Source organism: Macrotis lagotis, chromosome 1 (assembly GCF_037893015.1).
Source record: "Macrotis lagotis isolate mMagLag1 chromosome 1, bilby.v1.9.chrom.fasta, whole genome shotgun sequence".
Taxonomy (NCBI): Eukaryota; Metazoa; Chordata; class Mammalia; order Peramelemorphia; family Peramelidae; genus Macrotis; species Macrotis lagotis.
Window position 1 is genome coordinate 590243542 of NC_133658.1, and position 17629 is coordinate 590261170.

The 17629-nt window shown below is 37.8% G+C and overlaps 1 protein-coding gene across 2 annotated transcripts in view; it reads left to right on the forward strand.

Moving 5' to 3' along the window:
- The window catches only part of ESYT3 (extended synaptotagmin 3), an 86935-nt gene that overhangs the window by 37014 nt on the left and 32292 nt on the right, over positions 1 to 17629 (forward strand). For both annotated transcript variants that reach the window (XM_074214865.1, XM_074214866.1), the window contains exons 5-8: positions 6148 to 6214; positions 7050 to 7139; positions 9582 to 9637; positions 13775 to 13895. In XM_074214865.1, coding sequence (XP_074070966.1) covers positions 6148 to 6214; positions 7050 to 7139; positions 9582 to 9637; positions 13775 to 13895 — 334 coding nt within the window. The remainder of the gene's footprint in view (positions 1 to 6147; positions 6215 to 7049; positions 7140 to 9581; positions 9638 to 13774; positions 13896 to 17629) is intronic.

Consider the following 17629-nt stretch of genomic DNA (forward strand, 5'->3'; position numbering starts at 1 on the left):
TCTTCCTAAAAGGGATGAGATCTAAATTGTCCTTCAATGGAAAAAAAATGCCAAAAATTCCTAAAACTAACCACTCCCTCATTGAGTGTCATGTTTCCTGTTTTTAGCCCAGGTTCCTGAATTGAGAGCACTTTGATGGGTGGAAGAAACCAAACTCCTAGAAAATGCATATAAAATAATGTGCTTGCTTATTAAACCCTTGAGAATGTGTGGCAGGGTGGGAATTTCTGATTACTGAGTACATGGGTGGAGAACCATTAATTATCAGGATAATGGAACATATATAGAACTGAGGCAAACAAGGTTAAGTGACTTGTCTAAGGCCAGATTTGAACTTCAGAAGACTCCAGCCCAGCACTCTATCCACAGTGCTACCTCATTGCCTAAAGATAGATTCTCATGGAATTATACTAGAGCCTTCTGGGTGATGAATAATAAATATTTTTTGGAATTCAAACAGCTGTGGATCCACTTACTAGTTTAAGTATCCAATCTATATTTCACTATTTTGCCTGAAAGACTATTATGAGGGTTCATGAAATACTTTGTTGAAATCAAGCTATATTGGGGCAGCTAGGTAGTGCAGTGGATAGAGTTCTAGCCCTGGAGTCAGGAGGACCTGAGTTCCAATCCAACACCAGACACTTAATAATTGCTCAGCTGTGTGACCTTGGGCAAGTCACTTAACCCCATTGCCTCAAATAAATAGGGGTTTTTTTAGGGTTTTTTTGCAAGGCAAATGGGGTTAAGTAGTTTGCCCAAGGCCACACAGCTAGGTAATTATTAAGTGCCTGAGGCAGGATTTGAACTATGGTACTCCTGACTCCAGGGCCAGTTCTCTATCCACTGTGCCACCTAACCGCCCCTCAAATAAATAAAATTTAAAAAAAGAAATCAACTATATTATATGTATAATGCTCTATTGATTTTAGTATCTACTTAAGGATTTATAACTTTAATGGTATGAGTATACCCTTCATAGATGCAGACCTCAATCCTTCCTCATATTAGTAGACAATTTCATGAGTTATTTTTCCAGAAAGAATACACAACTGGTTGTCAACTTTCTGGTAACAAACATTTCCGGACTAAATTGAGCTAATCTTTAGGATAGTTAATCCTACCAGAACCATCTTTGAAGCCTTTCTGGTTTTATAGGATCTACCTAGATTATGTTCTTCAAGAACCAAGCATTACCTCCATACCATAATGAAGTAATAGGCCAGGATTTTAAAGGTGTAATGACTTATTAACCCTACCCTCAAATTAATTTAGTTTATTAAGATTTGTTTTTATGAATCCATGTTGACCAATTCAGCTTTTTTTAAACCTAAAATTTTTTCTTTTCTTCTTCTAGAATTTGTTGAGAATTAGTGCCAAGTATGTAGTCTCTGGACATCAGTTTTTTTAACAATAAGTTCAGAGCTTAATTATCTTCAATCTTCTAAAATCACTCCAATTTCCCACAATACCTCATGGGTTACAGATAGTTCCTTCAGGGGCAGCTAGGTGGTGCAGTGGATAGAGTTCTGGCCCTGGAGTCAAGAGGATCTGAGTTCAAATCTTATCTCAGACACTTAATAATTACCTAGCTGTGTGACCTTGGGCAAGTCACTTAACCCATTGCCTTAAATAAAATTTAAAAAATTAAAAAAAAGAAAAAGAAAATCAGATGGTTCCTTCAGCATACTAAGGTATATATTTGTCTGAACCTCAAGTCTTGAATTCCTTTAGAGCTGAACACATTTTCATTATCCTTTCCATCCCAAACTTAAGTTCCCTTTTTATGGCATTTCTTCTGTCCATCAAGGGACAAAATTCATTTTCCTTGCTAGAGAAGATGGAAACAAATGAGAAGTTAGGTAATTCTCCCTTCTCCCTGCCACTGTTATCATTGTATCTTCTTCCCCAAGGAGAAGGTATTTCCCTTGCTAGTTCTTATTTAAGACATAGTTTTTGTCATTCAAAAAGCATTTATTAAATACCTTCTGTTTTCCAGGCACTATACTAAGTACTGGGGATAAAAGGGGGGGGGCAATTTTTACTCTCAAGGAGTGTCTCCCCCCATTTTCTTTTCTTCAGCTTTTTTGTATGTCTCAATTCATTTTGGAGATTGTCAGTAATAATAGGTCACTCCACTTTCAGCTCTCACATTTATTTTCTCATACATCTCCATTCATATATTTATCTCCATTCTTGTTCTATCTTATTTTCCCCATCAAAAAGAATATTTCAGGGCAGCTAGGTAGTGCAGTGGATAGAGCACCAGCCCTGGAGTCAGGAGTATCTGAGTTCAAATCCAGCCTCAGACATTTAATAATTACCTAGCTGTGTGGCCTTGGGCAAGCCACTTAACCCCATTGCCTTGTAAAAACTAAAAAAAAAAAAGGATATTTTGTTGAAACTAAGAGCTGCCTCCTCAGTTAAACCAAAAACTTTCTAAGCATTTAGCCTTACTGCTGATTTTTGTGAGTATGTGAGTGAAGGTTGTGTTAAAAAAAAATTTTTTTTAAAAAGCAGTAGAATGATTGTGGCATGGCAATGAAGGAGGTGCTGCTTGTTTAAAAGTGGGTAGATATTGGAAAGCAAAATTTATACACCCTGAAAGCTTAGAAAATGCTTCTCCATAATAACTCTGTTAGATAGGTATTGTAAGTATTATTCTCATTTTACAGATATGATGCTAAGGCTTCTGAGAGATTAAGCACCATAGAGCTAGTAAGTCTTGGAATTGAAATTTGAACCATGTCTGTTGACTCCAAAACCCGTATTATTACTGTATAGATCTATCATTTGCCACTTTCATTCACTCTCCGAAGAAATGGGATTTTATTTTTTGTAATATTCTATTATCAAGCTTTAGGACTGCATGGGACCTCTAGATCAACCTTCTTTTAAAACATTTCTGAGGTGACCTTAACTCAGAGTAGGCAGGTTCAGTGATAAGGAATAGCCTCTTGACTATCATTGGACATCATAGAATTTTCAGGTCCTTTTAAAAGTCTCTTTGAGGACCATAAGCCATCTAAACATATCAGAGGCTCATTCAACCCATCCATGCTCTCAATATTGAATGGGTCACTAGTGAATTTTATCCACAGAAAAGAGTTTTCCCCTGTTAATATTACCAAAAACCCATCCCAGACTGAGAAAGGAATACAGTAGAAGGAAATCTAAGTTTTTAGACTGTCAACATTTTCAAGTCCAAATGTTTTTTACTAAGCATCTAGCTGTGTGGCACTGTGTAAGACTGTGCAAAACCAGGGACACAGAGACACTGTTATATAGAAACTTTAATATGGAAACATTGACACAGAGAGGACAATTTGAGTCATACATTAAATACAAACAATCCAGGTGCTTAAATTGAGTATTAGTCAGGGTGATGATGCACTGACTAGGAAATGGAAGGAAGCAGAACATAGGATCTTGAAAGCAGCTCTTGTATTTCTTGGAAAATAATCATTTTGTACTGTTAGATTTTTATTTTTACTCCACTACCATTTCTGACTCTATGCCTCCCTTCTCTTTTTCTCCATCAACTCATCCCTTATAATAAAGAATTAAAAAGAATGAGGAAAAGGAACAGTTCAGCAAAACTAACACATCCCTTGAGGTCAACAATATTTCATGCCATATTTCACCTTTGGACAGAAGGGCAGAAGGCAACACTTTCATTCATTCTTCAGAGAAGCAGGATTTTATTTTATGTAATATTTTGTCATTGAATTTTAAGACTGGGTGGGACTTCAGAGGTCCCATTTCTGTTTCTTGTTAATAAAGAGAGTCTTTTTTTCTATTTGTTAGTTCCCCTATGATGTACCCAGGGCCTCATTTGGATCAAGTACAGAGACCCTTTAATGCATACCCACAGAAATTCCTTCTAATCATCTAGCTTCCATTCTTAATAAAAAACAACCTACCCTAATTCTTTTAAACTACTTTCTCCTGGAGTTTTGAGGTGTTTTGGTTCCTAGATATTTATTTGCATTAATAAGGGCAAAAGACATTCATCTTCATTATGGTCTAGTAATCTAATTAATGTTCCCTTTGCCTTCTATTTAAGACTTTTCTGAGAACTTTGCCGTGTACCTTAATCTGGGTTGAATGTGGTGTTGGATTGCCTGGGCCCTGAGGTAGACTGGTCTAATCCTGTGTTGACCATTAATTGTCTAATTCCCGTAAAACATTATAATTATAAGAATGGTAGGCCTGATTTTCTGTACAAATATTGACATAGTGTCTTTATAATTAGGGAATATGCTATTACATAAATAATATATATGTACTACAATTATTTTTGCAAGGCTTTTGTAATATAACCTATTCTGTATTAACTTCCCCTTCCTGATTTTTGAGTCTTTTACAAATACAATTTGTCCTATTTGGATCTTATTGTGCTTTCTCATTTCACTGGCTCTTTATTATTGTGTAAGGGGACCTCTTCTCAGACTTGTTCTTTCTGATACTTGTGAAATCAATGAAGTTCATTTTACTGGGCCACATATGCACAGCCTCTCATCTGCTAATTTCCTCACTCTCCCAAATTATCCCTAAATCTTTAGAACCACGGTAGTCTCTTAGCTTTTTTGTGGGTCCTGATTTTAGCCTAGGAGGCAGAGAGTGAAGGGAAAAGGAAAGGAATCAAAGAAAGAGGAAGAGAGCAGGAGGGACAGACTAATTGAAAAATACTTAAACTGTGCTAAGGGATAGAGATAATAATATAAGCAATCAAGACAGTCCCTGCCCCCAAGGAGCTTACATACCTTTTTTCAATTGATATTTTATTTTATTTTTCCAATTACATGTTATGAAAGTTTTTCAACATTCATTCCCATGCATATGCATATTTTGAAGTTGTACAATTTCCTTCCACCTTCCCTTCCCAAACCCTCCCCTCAGCAGGGAATAGTCAAGTGAATCTTGTGTATTTAACATGCTTACAGATTAGATCTTTTCTGTATGAGGAATCAGGATTCAGGGAAAAGAAAAAAAAACATGAGATAGGAAACAATAACATAAGAGAAATTTTTAAAAAGTGAATGTAGTGTTCATTCAGATTCTGGAGGGTTGTTTTATTTTTTTTTTTTGGTTGTTGTTGTTGTGTTGTGTTTTGTTTTTCTTCCTCTGAATGTGGATGGCATTGTCCATAGCTGGTCTCCTAGCTCTCTGAACTTTTCTGTCTTAGCTCTGTCTTAGCTCTCTGAACTTCTGAGAGGAACTGCTTCCATCAAGGTTGATCATCTCACAATGTTGTTAAGGTGTATAATGTGCTCTTGGTTCTGCTCCCTTTGCTCAGCATCAGCAAAGTTCTTTTAACCTAAAGAGGAAAGAAAACACATAAAGGGAAGCTGAATCAGGGAAATGGGGTAGAATTCAAAAAGTGGCATAGAATGAAGGGTGTGCTAGAGCCAGTTCACTGTCTTTTGAAAGATGATTGCTAAATTTTCAGCAAATGAAATATATTTACACTTAAGAAATTAGCAAATGCTACAAGTCAGGCCTTGATGTATTGTTTTGTTAAATGTCTAGACTTAAGAAAATGATTTAGGAAATTTTAATAATACGGATTAAATTTAGAATTATGGCATATGCAATTTCCCCCAAAGAGCTAGTTTTATTTATAGGCACTCTAATGCATAGAATCTGAGTCTCAGCAAGATAAGGCAAAGCTCATCTGTAAAACTGAAGGTCTCAGTGGTAGAACTCAAGTTACTGATGGGGAAGAGGAGTTGGAGTTGTTGGTCTAAGTAGAGATGGCATAGTTAATTCGATAGAAAACAGGACCCCTGGAGATAAAGGCAAAAGTTTGCCCATCAGAGATAAGGTACCTGGGGCAGAGTTCCAGTGGGGAGGAGGTGAGTGCTGTTACTAGAAGCCTAAGAAAAATAAAATCTTGAACCATGAAGGAAAAAAGAAGGAGGGGAAAAAATTTGGGCTTGATATAAGGAAAAACTTCCTAAAATTAGAGCCAAAGAGCATGCCATCCCAGGAGATTTTTCAAGAAATAGACTAGATGACCACTAGAATTCCTGACCTGAAGGCCTTTTCCATCTCCAGCATTCTGAAATTCCATGGGTGGAGCTAGAACAAAACCATGTGAATCACTGGGGTTAATGCCATATATTCTTCCTTCTTTCCTTTCAGTTATATAGGAGACTGTGAGATCAGAGTGGAGATACAAAAAATGCCTGCTGGGGTGAATGGGATACAGGTAGGTATTTTCTTGGGCCACATGGAAGGGAGTAAGAGAAGAGGGAAAGGAGCAGAGGACTCAAAGATGAGAGTTTGCTTGTATATAGAGAAGAAACTCATGTCCTGAAAATTATTCTGGGTTTGGAACACAGAGAAAATTTCCATAGTCCACATGAGAATGAGGAAATGTTCACATTTGTGGAGGTCTGACAAATTCCAAATTAAAAAAAAATTTTTTTAAAGTTCATTTTAGAGAAGTACTCACTATCCATGGAGCTTGTGGAGAATCCTTTTGGAGGGGAAATGACCAAAGATTAGTTAGAAGAAAGGTAAGAGTAGGAAAAAGCACGAAAAACCAATCGAAGTAGTGAAGGAAACTTGCAAAACAGATCCAATCTCAACAGTTAATGGATTAAAAAACAAAGGCTAGCTTTGCAATGTTTCTGAACCTCTTGTCTGGGTTGAGGCTGATGTCCTGAGTCATGAGGATCTAGGGAAGACCATGAAGATGAGAAGTAGAGAGAAGAATGGGAGAGGAGTAGAGGCAACTTGGTAAAATTTCTGTACCCTCTTTTACTTAGTGGCCACATGGGACTTGGTGCCAATATTCACTTCCATTCATGGATACAGTACATAGGATAGGGGGAAAATGACTTCAGATGAATTTCTATAATGAGAGAGAAGTAAGAATCATGACATTATAAGACTTGTAGATCAATAGAGAGAGTATAAGACTAGCTAAGTTTGCAAAGGATGATGGGTAAAGGCTGGAGACTATCTGGTGATGATCTAAGGTGAAGGGCCAGGGCTCAGATCTTGAACCTCACTTGACATTTGTTTTTTGTATATCATAGTTACAGGGCACGCTTCGTGTGATTCTTGAGCCTCTCCTTTTCGATAAGCCATTTGTAGGAGCTGTTACTATATTTTTTCTTCAAAAACCTGTAAGTTCGGGATTGGGGGTAGGGTGGATGTGAGTGAATAATTGACCAATAGAAAGGGACATCACAATAATTCCCAAAATTTATTGAGTACTTTATTCTGAGCTAGGCCTTGAAGAACACAAATGGGAGAATTACATTCATATCTGGGCCCTCATTTCCTCACTGCTAAAATGATGGGATGAATGAATGAAGCATTGTTCTATGTACCAAACATATACTAAGCTGTGGGAATAGAAGTAGAAAAAGCAAGACATTCCCAGATTTCAAGGAACTCACACTCTCCTTGGAAAAGATCACACATCAAAGAAAGCTAGGCTGTAGAACAGAGAAAGGGTTCATAAGTTCTAAGAGTGCCTCACCAGGGTGAATGGCAAGGTCCAGAGGCCCTTAGAATACATCAGTGGTTAAGATAGTACTGCTAGTAGACCACAAAGTATAGAGGAAGGTCAGATGATAAGGTCTGGTGTACCTCCATCTTATTAAAGAAATGGAGTTTTTGACTCCCATATTATCTGAGCCCTCAAACAGTAAAGCACTCAGCCCAAAGGAGGGAGGTGAGGGTGTAAGGTTCCCTTAGTGGCAGCAGTTGTTCCTTCACCTGACAGGAAAATCCAGAAGTTTATGCTGATCAGACTACAACTACATCACCTTGTAAGCAAGACACTGACAAGTTCATGTAATTCCAGAATCAGAATAGTGAAGAGTCTTATAGTTACTCTAGACGTGAGGTACCTGAAGGAGCTGGGCAGAATCAGCCTGAAGAAAAGAAAGCTTAAAAGTAATGTGACCTTTAGCTAAATATCATGTGAAAAAGATGGCAAGTTTATTCTGTATTTTTATAGGTTGCAGAATACAAATAGTGAAGAATTGCAGAAAAACATATTAGTATAAGGGTTAAAGTCATAATACAGATATTCAAAATGGAACATCCTTCCTGGAAATTGTCTTCTTAAGTAGTAAGTTCCTTGTTACTTGAATAAATGTTCAAGCAGGGACCTCTTGTCCAAGGTATAGTAGCAGGGTTCATTAATTATCATATATATGATAAGTTATCAAATGAGCCAATATTTTTAAAGCATTTGTCACAAAACACATAGTAAATACTAAATAAAGTCTTGCTATATATTAACATCATGGGAATTGACAGATCCTTTTCACTTCTGAGATTCCATTATTGTAGGGATGACATGTTTCTTGTCCTTGAGATCCTTATAAAAAACTAAAGAAAGTGAGAGATGCTTGACTTATCCTCTCCTTGCCCTGTACTTTTGGAAGGAAGTGTGCTGATGAAGCCTGATACTAGAGGATTAAACTACAGACATAGAGGGTAGGAAAAGCATAGCAGGAAAGAAATATGGGTTGGGTCTAGGGTCTAGGAAACATGTTGACTTTGAATGTCACAGGGAGTTCAGCAGGGGCATAATCAAAGTTACCCTCCTGCTTTTGAGCAAGGGTAGGATGTGTTCCCCTTCTCCCCATCAGCTCAGTTGATATAGTCTTAAGGTGTAGTCATTCCCTTTTAAATATCTAGTGAGTCACCAGCAATTCCTGCTCAGCAGCCAAGAAGGAAACTGCTTCATCATCTTAAAGAACAACTGAGGCACACATACCTTCAATCAGAGAGGCAGTTAATCCTCTCTGCTCTGTCCAAATTATGTATCACACATCTGGTCAGCTATAAGAAGGGTCACTTTCTGCAGGTGTAAATGCCTGTTACATGCATATTGGAATGTTCTAACTCTCCCTATTTTAGAACAGCCTGCTATAATGTCGCACCTCATGTTTTAAAGTATTTTTCTTGCACTCCTACACCTTTAAAATATATACCTTTTCCTGTATATTGTAGAGACAGTATCAGAGGAGCTAGGCTTGTTGACTCTTATTTTCAGATAAGCTAGAACTGTCCAGGAAGGGAAAATCTCTAGGAAGGGAATGATCAGGGCAGAGAATATCCAGGAGAAGAGACTTATGGGAGAAGGAAATGGTTATTCCAGTATATCTCCAGGAAAAGAAAGAACAAAAATTGGAGATTTAGAGAGTAGGGAGGAAACGAAATATACTGGCTTCATTTGACATACCTTCATATAGAAACATAGCTCATTCTCTATCACATGTTGAGACTATGTACCCTTTATGGAGAGTAAATGAATGAAAAACACATCTATGAAGGGTGCCACGCATCTGCTAAGCACTGGGGATAAAATATAGTGGTCAGTACTTAAGGTGACCCTTCTGTTCCTCCCTACATCCATTTAGCATGGAGACTCTCTCCCTCTAAGGTTTATTCTTTAGGATCAAGGCTCTAACATAGTAGATTAAAGTTTTATATTTGGTGCTTTGTCTCTTTCCATGCTGGTTTGTTTTGGGGACTATTTCCCTCAGTTCATTGAATAGCCTCTCTTCATTCTCTCAAGTGACTAATTTCTCCTCTGGTCTCTGTAGCACCTACAGATAAACTGGACTGGCTTGATGAACCTCCTTGATGCTCCAGGTATCAAGTAAGTGCTGGACACCAGTTCTCTCTTAGAGACCTATTCCCAGGGCCAGGAGGGAGCAACCCAGACAGCTGTGCAGCCGCACAATAACTCACTACTCAGCCTAATTGTGCAAGGTTGTTTCCCCATCCCACCCCCACCTCACATTCTCCCTTGTGACAACTTTCCGAATTAGAGTGATATGCAAACCTGGTCCCCTTGGGTCAAGTCCAGCTGTTGGTTCTATAGCATCTTGTTGATATTTTGTCTTCAAGTCAATACTAGTCCTGCCTTGGAGGAAACAGGCTGTCTGGGTAGTTCTCACAGTCATCTTTCCATCTAGGCAGCCAGCAACGGTTCTATTCATTTCCATTCATGAAGAACAATATGAGCCTCATAATCTGGAGTCATAGAATCATGGATAGAGTGCTGGGTCCGGAGTCAGGAGGACCAGAGTTTAAATCTGGCCTCAAACACTTACTAGCTGGGTGACCCTGAACAAGTCACTCAACTCTGTTTGCCTCAGTTTTCTCATCTGTAAAATGTACTGAAGAAGGAAATGACCAACTAATCCAGTATTTTTGTGAAGAATGACAGACTTAGAGTTGGATGAGACCCTCGAAGATTTTGATTCTTAAGAAATGGAAGCAAAAAGAGATTAAGTAACTTTTCTAGAGTTATCTAGCTACTAAGTGTCTGAAAGAGGATTCAAAAAAGGGTTTCCTAACCCTTAATCCAGAGTTTAATTCACTACCTCACTCTGTTTTATGATTCAACTTGGGCTTTTGCTTACTGAGACTCCCTTTGGGCGCTTTAAGCATTTTTGTTGGAAATCACTTTAAAAAAAACACTACTTCTGAGATTCAAACAGGGAAGCAATATGACAGTGGGGAATGGGGAGAGAACACAGAATTTAGTGTCAAAATAGCAAGGTTTTATTTTATTTTATTTTTTTTGTTTTTTGCAAGGCAATGGGCTTAAGTGACTTTCCCAAGGTCACAAGGCTAAGTAAATATTAAGTGTCTGAGGGCAGATTTGAATTCAGGTCCTCCTGACTCCAGGGCAAGTACTCCATCTAACTGTCCTAATAGGGGGCTTTTATTAATCACCTATTGTGAGCCAACACTGTCCAAAGCATAGAGGACCATCCCCAGTTCTGTAATCTTATTTGTAAAATGAGGAACCTGGATGAAATGATCTTTTTTAGGAGCCATCTCCATTCATCCTGATCTATATTTTATTTGAAGAGAAAGTGAGGTCAGTGACTTTGCACAGCTCCTCCCTCACTTAAATTCAATTTATTTTCAAGTCATGACTTCCCCTTTCTGATGTCTTAGAAGGACAAACTGCAACAACCCATATCCTATGATTTCTTGAGGTTACAGATCTTAAAATAAAGATGGAGAACTCTTATCCATCCTGTCCTAGAAGAGACCAGCACAATCAGATTTTTGGAGATCACTTTCTGCCTCTGATTCTTTGAAGTTGAGTAAAGTCTGAGTGAAAACTCAGCCCCAAATCCCTTTTTTGTTTCTTCATATGAGAGATGAATACAACTAACAACTCCCTCCATCCCCACTTAAAAGTCTCTTCTGGACATCCACTGTGTAAGCAGTATGTTTACTGGATATGAGGGTATACAGAGAAAGGAGAAATCATGGGCCCTGACCTCAAGTATCTCTTTGGCTAATAGGAGAAATGTGGTCCCTACCCTCACCCCATGGCTTGCTCACTATAAGGATATATAAGGACATAAGGGATGAAACTACAGAGTGGGATTGATGGGGCAGGGGAAAGAAGTACTGGAGAAATGGCATCCCTCAGAGACTGCCAGGATAGAAGATTCCAATTGAATGGGTTACTAACCTCATACTCTTCTTTGGTAGCTCCATTGAAAAAACATTTACTGCTCTATAGAAGCTGAGAAGCCATTTAATCTAAACATGCCTCTTTGAGAAATACAGGTTGGACCAGAATAGGTTGGAATTTGCTTACATAGTGCTAAGCTACAAATTCTAACCTTCCCTTGGCTTGGGCTGGTTTTCTGCTGTGCTTAGGAAAAACCTTATTGGTCAGTGAAATTTAAGAATGATCTAGGTCCTCAATGGCCTTTTAATTTTTTAAATCCATGTGAACAGAATGACCTAGGGGAAAATCTAACATTGTGGATGGTTTATCTTCTGTACCACAATTCATGGTGACCAAAATCATTTACTCTTGGTCTGAGCAACTCTACCATATAAATTATATTACAGGGCAGAAGATAAATGCCATTCTGTTTCTTCTGAAATCCTGTTCTGCAGCAATACCCTTAAGTCTGTTTCCCCATCCTGCTTTGTTCATCTATGCCCTATGATTTCCTGAATGTTCCTCCTGTCCAATCTGCTCTGTTGGAGTTTAATAGGGTGGGGTTGGACACGGGGAGGATTAGAGGGAATGGTGACAAATGCTTATTTAATGCAGTGAGAAATGTTCCTTCCTCCTTACTCTTTCAATGACAATCAGCAGAGGTAGTTTAGGTAGGAGCAGTCCATATAGGGGTACATAACTTATAGAGAAGACTATCATGAGTTGGAAGTGTGAATGAGAATGCTGTACCATATTTAGAAAGGGGGATGGCATCTACCATTTCAGGGAGTTTGGGTCTGAAGAAAAGAAAAAAAACTAAGCTTGTTTACTTACTATATTGCTTCCTGACTCTGCCCTTACAAATTGACACTATTATCATCTTCCTTCCCTCCCCCCCCCCCCAAAAAAACAGTTAATCGATCCCTTCTCTAAATTCTTCAGTCTGTTTTCCCTGTGGAGAAAAATTCTGGATTTGAGCTGGGTTTCTATCCTGGCTCTTATTATCACTGCCCTGGGTGACCCTGGGCAAATCATTTTTATCCTCTGGGCCTTGGTTTCCCCACCTGTAAATGAAAGTAAATGGCCTTAGAAATCCCTTCCAACCCTAAGTTTATTATTTTATGATTCTATGCCAAGTAGGTAAATACTTCAGTCATATTACTCTCAGTCCTGAGGATGCAGATGAGTTATAGGGAAGTTCTAAGCCCCTAAATTTAACCTTGTTCCTAGGAGTTACCCTGATACTTGACTATTATGCATGCATATTCACATACATGTGTGAAACCATGCACAGATGCAGACATGCATTTTGTATGTATGGTTGCATGTATTCATTAAAAGCATGTATATATAGGATCTCATTCTTCTACTATTCTACTATCAAATGAGGAAACAGGTCAGTAAGGTCTAATTACATGCCAGGGGTCCTATGGCTAGTTAACATGGAGACATGGGAGAGGTTAGAGTAAATTTTCCCAAGGCATCTGTCTTAATATTGAACTTCTACCTACTTTGGCTTGAAGTTGTTTTTTCAATTATCTCTTATAGAGCTTTTTCCTATTTTTAATGTCAATTATTATGAATATAAATAATTTATTATCTATACTAGAGGAAATCAAGGAAGCAAATTGGAAAAATTAAAAACATTTATATTTCACTTTGAAAATCAACCTGATATAACGGAAGGTGGTACATGCCTGTAATCCCAGCTACCCAGAAGACTGAAGTCAGCTCAAGAGTTCTGAGCTTCAGAGAGTTATATGTCATTTGGTTGCTGAACCAGATTCAGTATTAATATTTTGAGCCCCTGGAAGCAAGAGACCACTAAGTTACCTAAGGAGCAGCAAACCAGCCCAGGATAGAGAGGGAAGCAGGTTAAAAATCTCCCATGCTACTCAGTAGTTTCTACATTTTAGCCCAGATGAGATAGAGAAAAACCAGTCTACTTTTTTGTTGTTTGTTTTTAAAGAAAAGAGAAGAGAAATGGAGAGGAAAGAAAAGGAAGAAGAAAGGAAAGAGAAAAAGAAAAGTGGTCACACTCTTAGACATACTCTTTTCTCCTTGTACCCTGATGTTCTCTTTTGTCTGGCTCTGATTGGACAACTGACTATGTGCAGTTGGATAAGAGGTCACAGGGCATCAAGGATAATCCACAAGTTGAAGCAACCTCAAATTTCATAATCATAATAGTAATGATTGTATTTTCCTTGTAATTCAGAGGATCAGAGGGTGTGTGGTGTTGAAATAAAAGTATATCACCTGTGATGGACATGACCATCACCATCACAGTTTATGTTCCTATTGCCCCCTCAGTGATGTGTCAGACAGCATGTTTGAAGACCTCATCGCTGCCCACCTTGTGCTGCCAAACAGAGTGACCATTCCTGTGAAGAAAGGGATGAACATAACCAACCTTCGCTTTCCGCTTCCTTGTGTGAGTGTCCAATTCAGACCTTTACAGAGAGGGGAAAAGAAACCAGGCTTAGCACAGGGCTCTCGGTCCAAGATGTAGACCAGGCTAATGCTGGGGGAAGCTCTACATAGTTTCTCCATGTGTAAATTGGGAAAACTCCCTTTTTGGTTCCTTTGTGCAAGAAAGAAATGCTTCGATTTATCTAAGACAATGGAGAAAAATAGCTCTTTCACAAGGAAGGAAAAGTACTACTTTCCTTTTTAAAATTTTATTGCTATTTTTGTTATTATATCATTTTTATCCCCCAGATTTAACCCTCCATTTTCTCCAACCTAGAGAATCATCTATTATAATGAAAAATGGATAAAAATAAAAAGAACAAAAAGCAGTGGAGCAAAACTAAGCAAACACATCAACTGTATTTAATTATGTGTACAGTGTTGCACACCCATAGTCTCCCATTCTTGTAAATAGAGGAGGGAGATGGGTTTTTGCTTCTCTTATTTTCAAGGTCAAGCTTGATCATTACAAATACAGAATTCAATTTTTTTGCTTACATTGACCTAGTCATATATGTGGTTTTCCTGACTCTTCTTCCTTCATTTTGCATCAGTCAATTCATCTAAGTCTTTCCATGCCTCTATAAATTGGAAGCTACCCTTTAACTTAGGGGACTTTTTTTTTATTATATGACCAGAGATCTTTTGTAGTCATTTGTTGTTGAGTCATTTTTAATCATATCCAACTCTTTGTGACCCCATTTGAGATTTTCTATGCAAATATACTAAAGTGGTTCATTATATAAATCAAGAAACTGAGGTAAACAGGGTTAAGTGACTTGCCCAGGGTTACACAGCTAGTAAGTGTCTAAGGTCACATTTGAACTCAGGTCTTCCTGACTCCAAGCCCAGCATTTATCCACTATACCATCTTGCTGCTTTGCTCCCTTGGGTAATCACACTGGGATGTAAAACTATCCTTTTTGATCTGCCAGCAGACAAACAGAGGAAAAATAACTTATTGGCTTCCTAGTGAGGGATACTGTTTGGTTCACTACCTGGTCAGATTTTACTAAGTGAGAAACGCAGCACACCTGGGCAGGAAAGGAATGAGGAAATGTCAGGTCTTTTTTCTCTCTGTCCACAGTATCTCCTTTTTGGAAGGTTGTGAGCTCTGACCCTTGGAGCTAATCAACCATCCTTACACTTCATCAGTTCAACTCAGGTTTTCCTCATTCAATACCTATCCCTTGGCAAATATCTCTTACTCTCCCCCTTCTCTGAAGCTGCTGTTTGTTTATTTCATTACTTTATTTACCTTCTTAGTCTCCATAGCTGCTTTATTTGTCCTTCTCAGGGAATTTCCTTCCAGTGGTACCTCAGTTCTTATTGGACAACATTCTTCTTTATACCACCTGTCTACTTACCAAAAATGTGCACAGTGAATGTTCATCTTTGGCCACCATTTTGTCTTCTTTATTATTCTTTTGAATTATATGTTCCTCCTCTTAGTTCTCCTGTGTCTAAAGTTCAAGGATATGGTGATATAATGGAAAGAGCACTAGATCTGTTGTGAGAGGAACTGCTCTTAAATCCTGACATTTTCTGGCTATCTTATCTTGACCAAGGAGCATCACTTTTGGGACTGTTTGTTACCTTGACAGAGCTGGACAAGGGAACTGCTAATGTATCTTCCAACTTGAAACATTTCTTGAGTATGTGTGAATATGACTAAAGTTGAAATACAGGGTTATCTAGGTGAGATGTTGTCCCTAAAGTGAAAGAGAAAATTGGTCCAACTGCCTTAGAAGTTTTGTTACCTCCTAACCTAAGGAGGTTATCCAATCAGATTCACTTAAACCAGAGAATTTTAACAGCTAAAAGGATACAACTGCTTATTTAAATATCATGATACTACTGTTTATTATCTAGTATAAAGAACATCAAAAGAAAATTGCCTACTCAGGTTTTTTAAAATAAGAGAAATTTTTTGAAAAATAAACATATTTAAACTAAAACTCCCAATTTACAATCCTAACAATTGAGCTTATAATTCAATTCTTCAATGTATTATTGAGATGATCATTATGTGTATAACTTCTCTACATATCCTCATTCTATGTAACTTTTAAAATATATGCTTAATATTTTATTTTTCCCAATTACATGTAAAAACAATTTTTAACATTTTTAAAAAAATTTTGAGTTCCAAATTTTCTCCTTTCTTCCCTTTCGGGACTCCCCTTCCCCTCCCCATTGAGAAGGCAAGCAATTAACAATTAAGAAACAAGTTAAAATGTATTAAGTTAATACAGGGTAGCAAGTAGTGTCCCACTAACAGTGAGATATTATTTCAAAGTTGCACAATGGATCAAATTTGCCCTGAAGACAGGGAAAACTCATCTTCCTGAGTTCAAATCCAGTTTCAGACACTTACTAGCTGTGTGATCCTAGGTAAATCTCTTAATCCTGTTTGCCTCAGTTTCCTCATCTGTAAAATGAGCTGAAGAAGGAACTATTATACTATTCCAGATTCTTTACCAAGAAAACTGCTGAAACAACTGAACAACAATAAATTTTCTACTGTACTGCCTGTCTTACCTATCCCAGCAGAGATTCTCATTCAACTGTCACATGCCACACTAAACATTATAGGAGTAGTGCCCATAAGCATGGGGCAGCTAGATCGAGCAGTGGTTAAAGCACCAGCCCTGGAGTCAGGAGAACCTGAGTTCTAATTTGGCCTCAGACACTAGCTGTGTGACCTTGGGCAAGTCACTTAACCCCATTGCCTCAAATAAATTTAAAAAAAATCATAAGCACAGAAGAGGACAACATAATGACATTCCTCCCTCCCTGAACTGAAATTCACTATCTTTCTGTGTACACCTTCACAAATTCAAATTAGTTTAGTCATACCTGCTATTTTTTAAAGTTAAATTTTTTTTCAGCTGGCAAAAATCTGTGTTCTTTCCCTCCCACTCACTTGCCCCCATTTAGAAAGAAAAATAAAACTCCAGTTACAAACATGTACAGTCAAACAAAACAAATTACCACTTGTCATTTTTCCTTATGGATAGAGGAAATTGTGATTTATTCCACCTCTTTCTTGATAAAGGCATAACATTTCCCCATAAAGAAAATAAAACAGTTTCAACTCTGCCTATGACAGATGCTATGTGACCATAGGCAAGATATTCTGAAGCAATTAGAAAGATTACATCCTAGACCAAATGAAAAATGTTCTTTATTTGTTCTCTAAAGTTTAGTCACTTTGATAAAGATTTCTCCTCATTTAAAAAAAGAAAAGTAGAAAAGGCCAAAGTTATGCTATGTATTTTAAGACTGATCTATGGAACTTTGGAACTGAAGCATCACTGCCACCTCATGGTAGTTTATCCTAAGCAGGCAAAATTACCTAGGAAAACTAAACTGCCACTGAGATTTTTGTTAAAGTCAAGAAAGCAATGCCAAATTGGAATGTGATTTATAATAAAGGTCTCCTAACTAAATTAATCTTTTGATACTGCTTCTTCAGTGTATTTCCAGTTGGTAGGACAAATGAGGGAACATAAGTAGAATTGGCTGATTTTAAAAAGTGAATCAATTGGTTAGAAAAGCTTTTGTGTGTGTGTGGGGGGAGATGGACAACCCCACTTAGTGAGGTTCCCTTCTCTCAAATAATAGACATTCTGGTTGAAAGCAGTATAAAATCCTGAAGGCCTCCACCCTCCTTGAAAGTATTCTTTTTTTTCA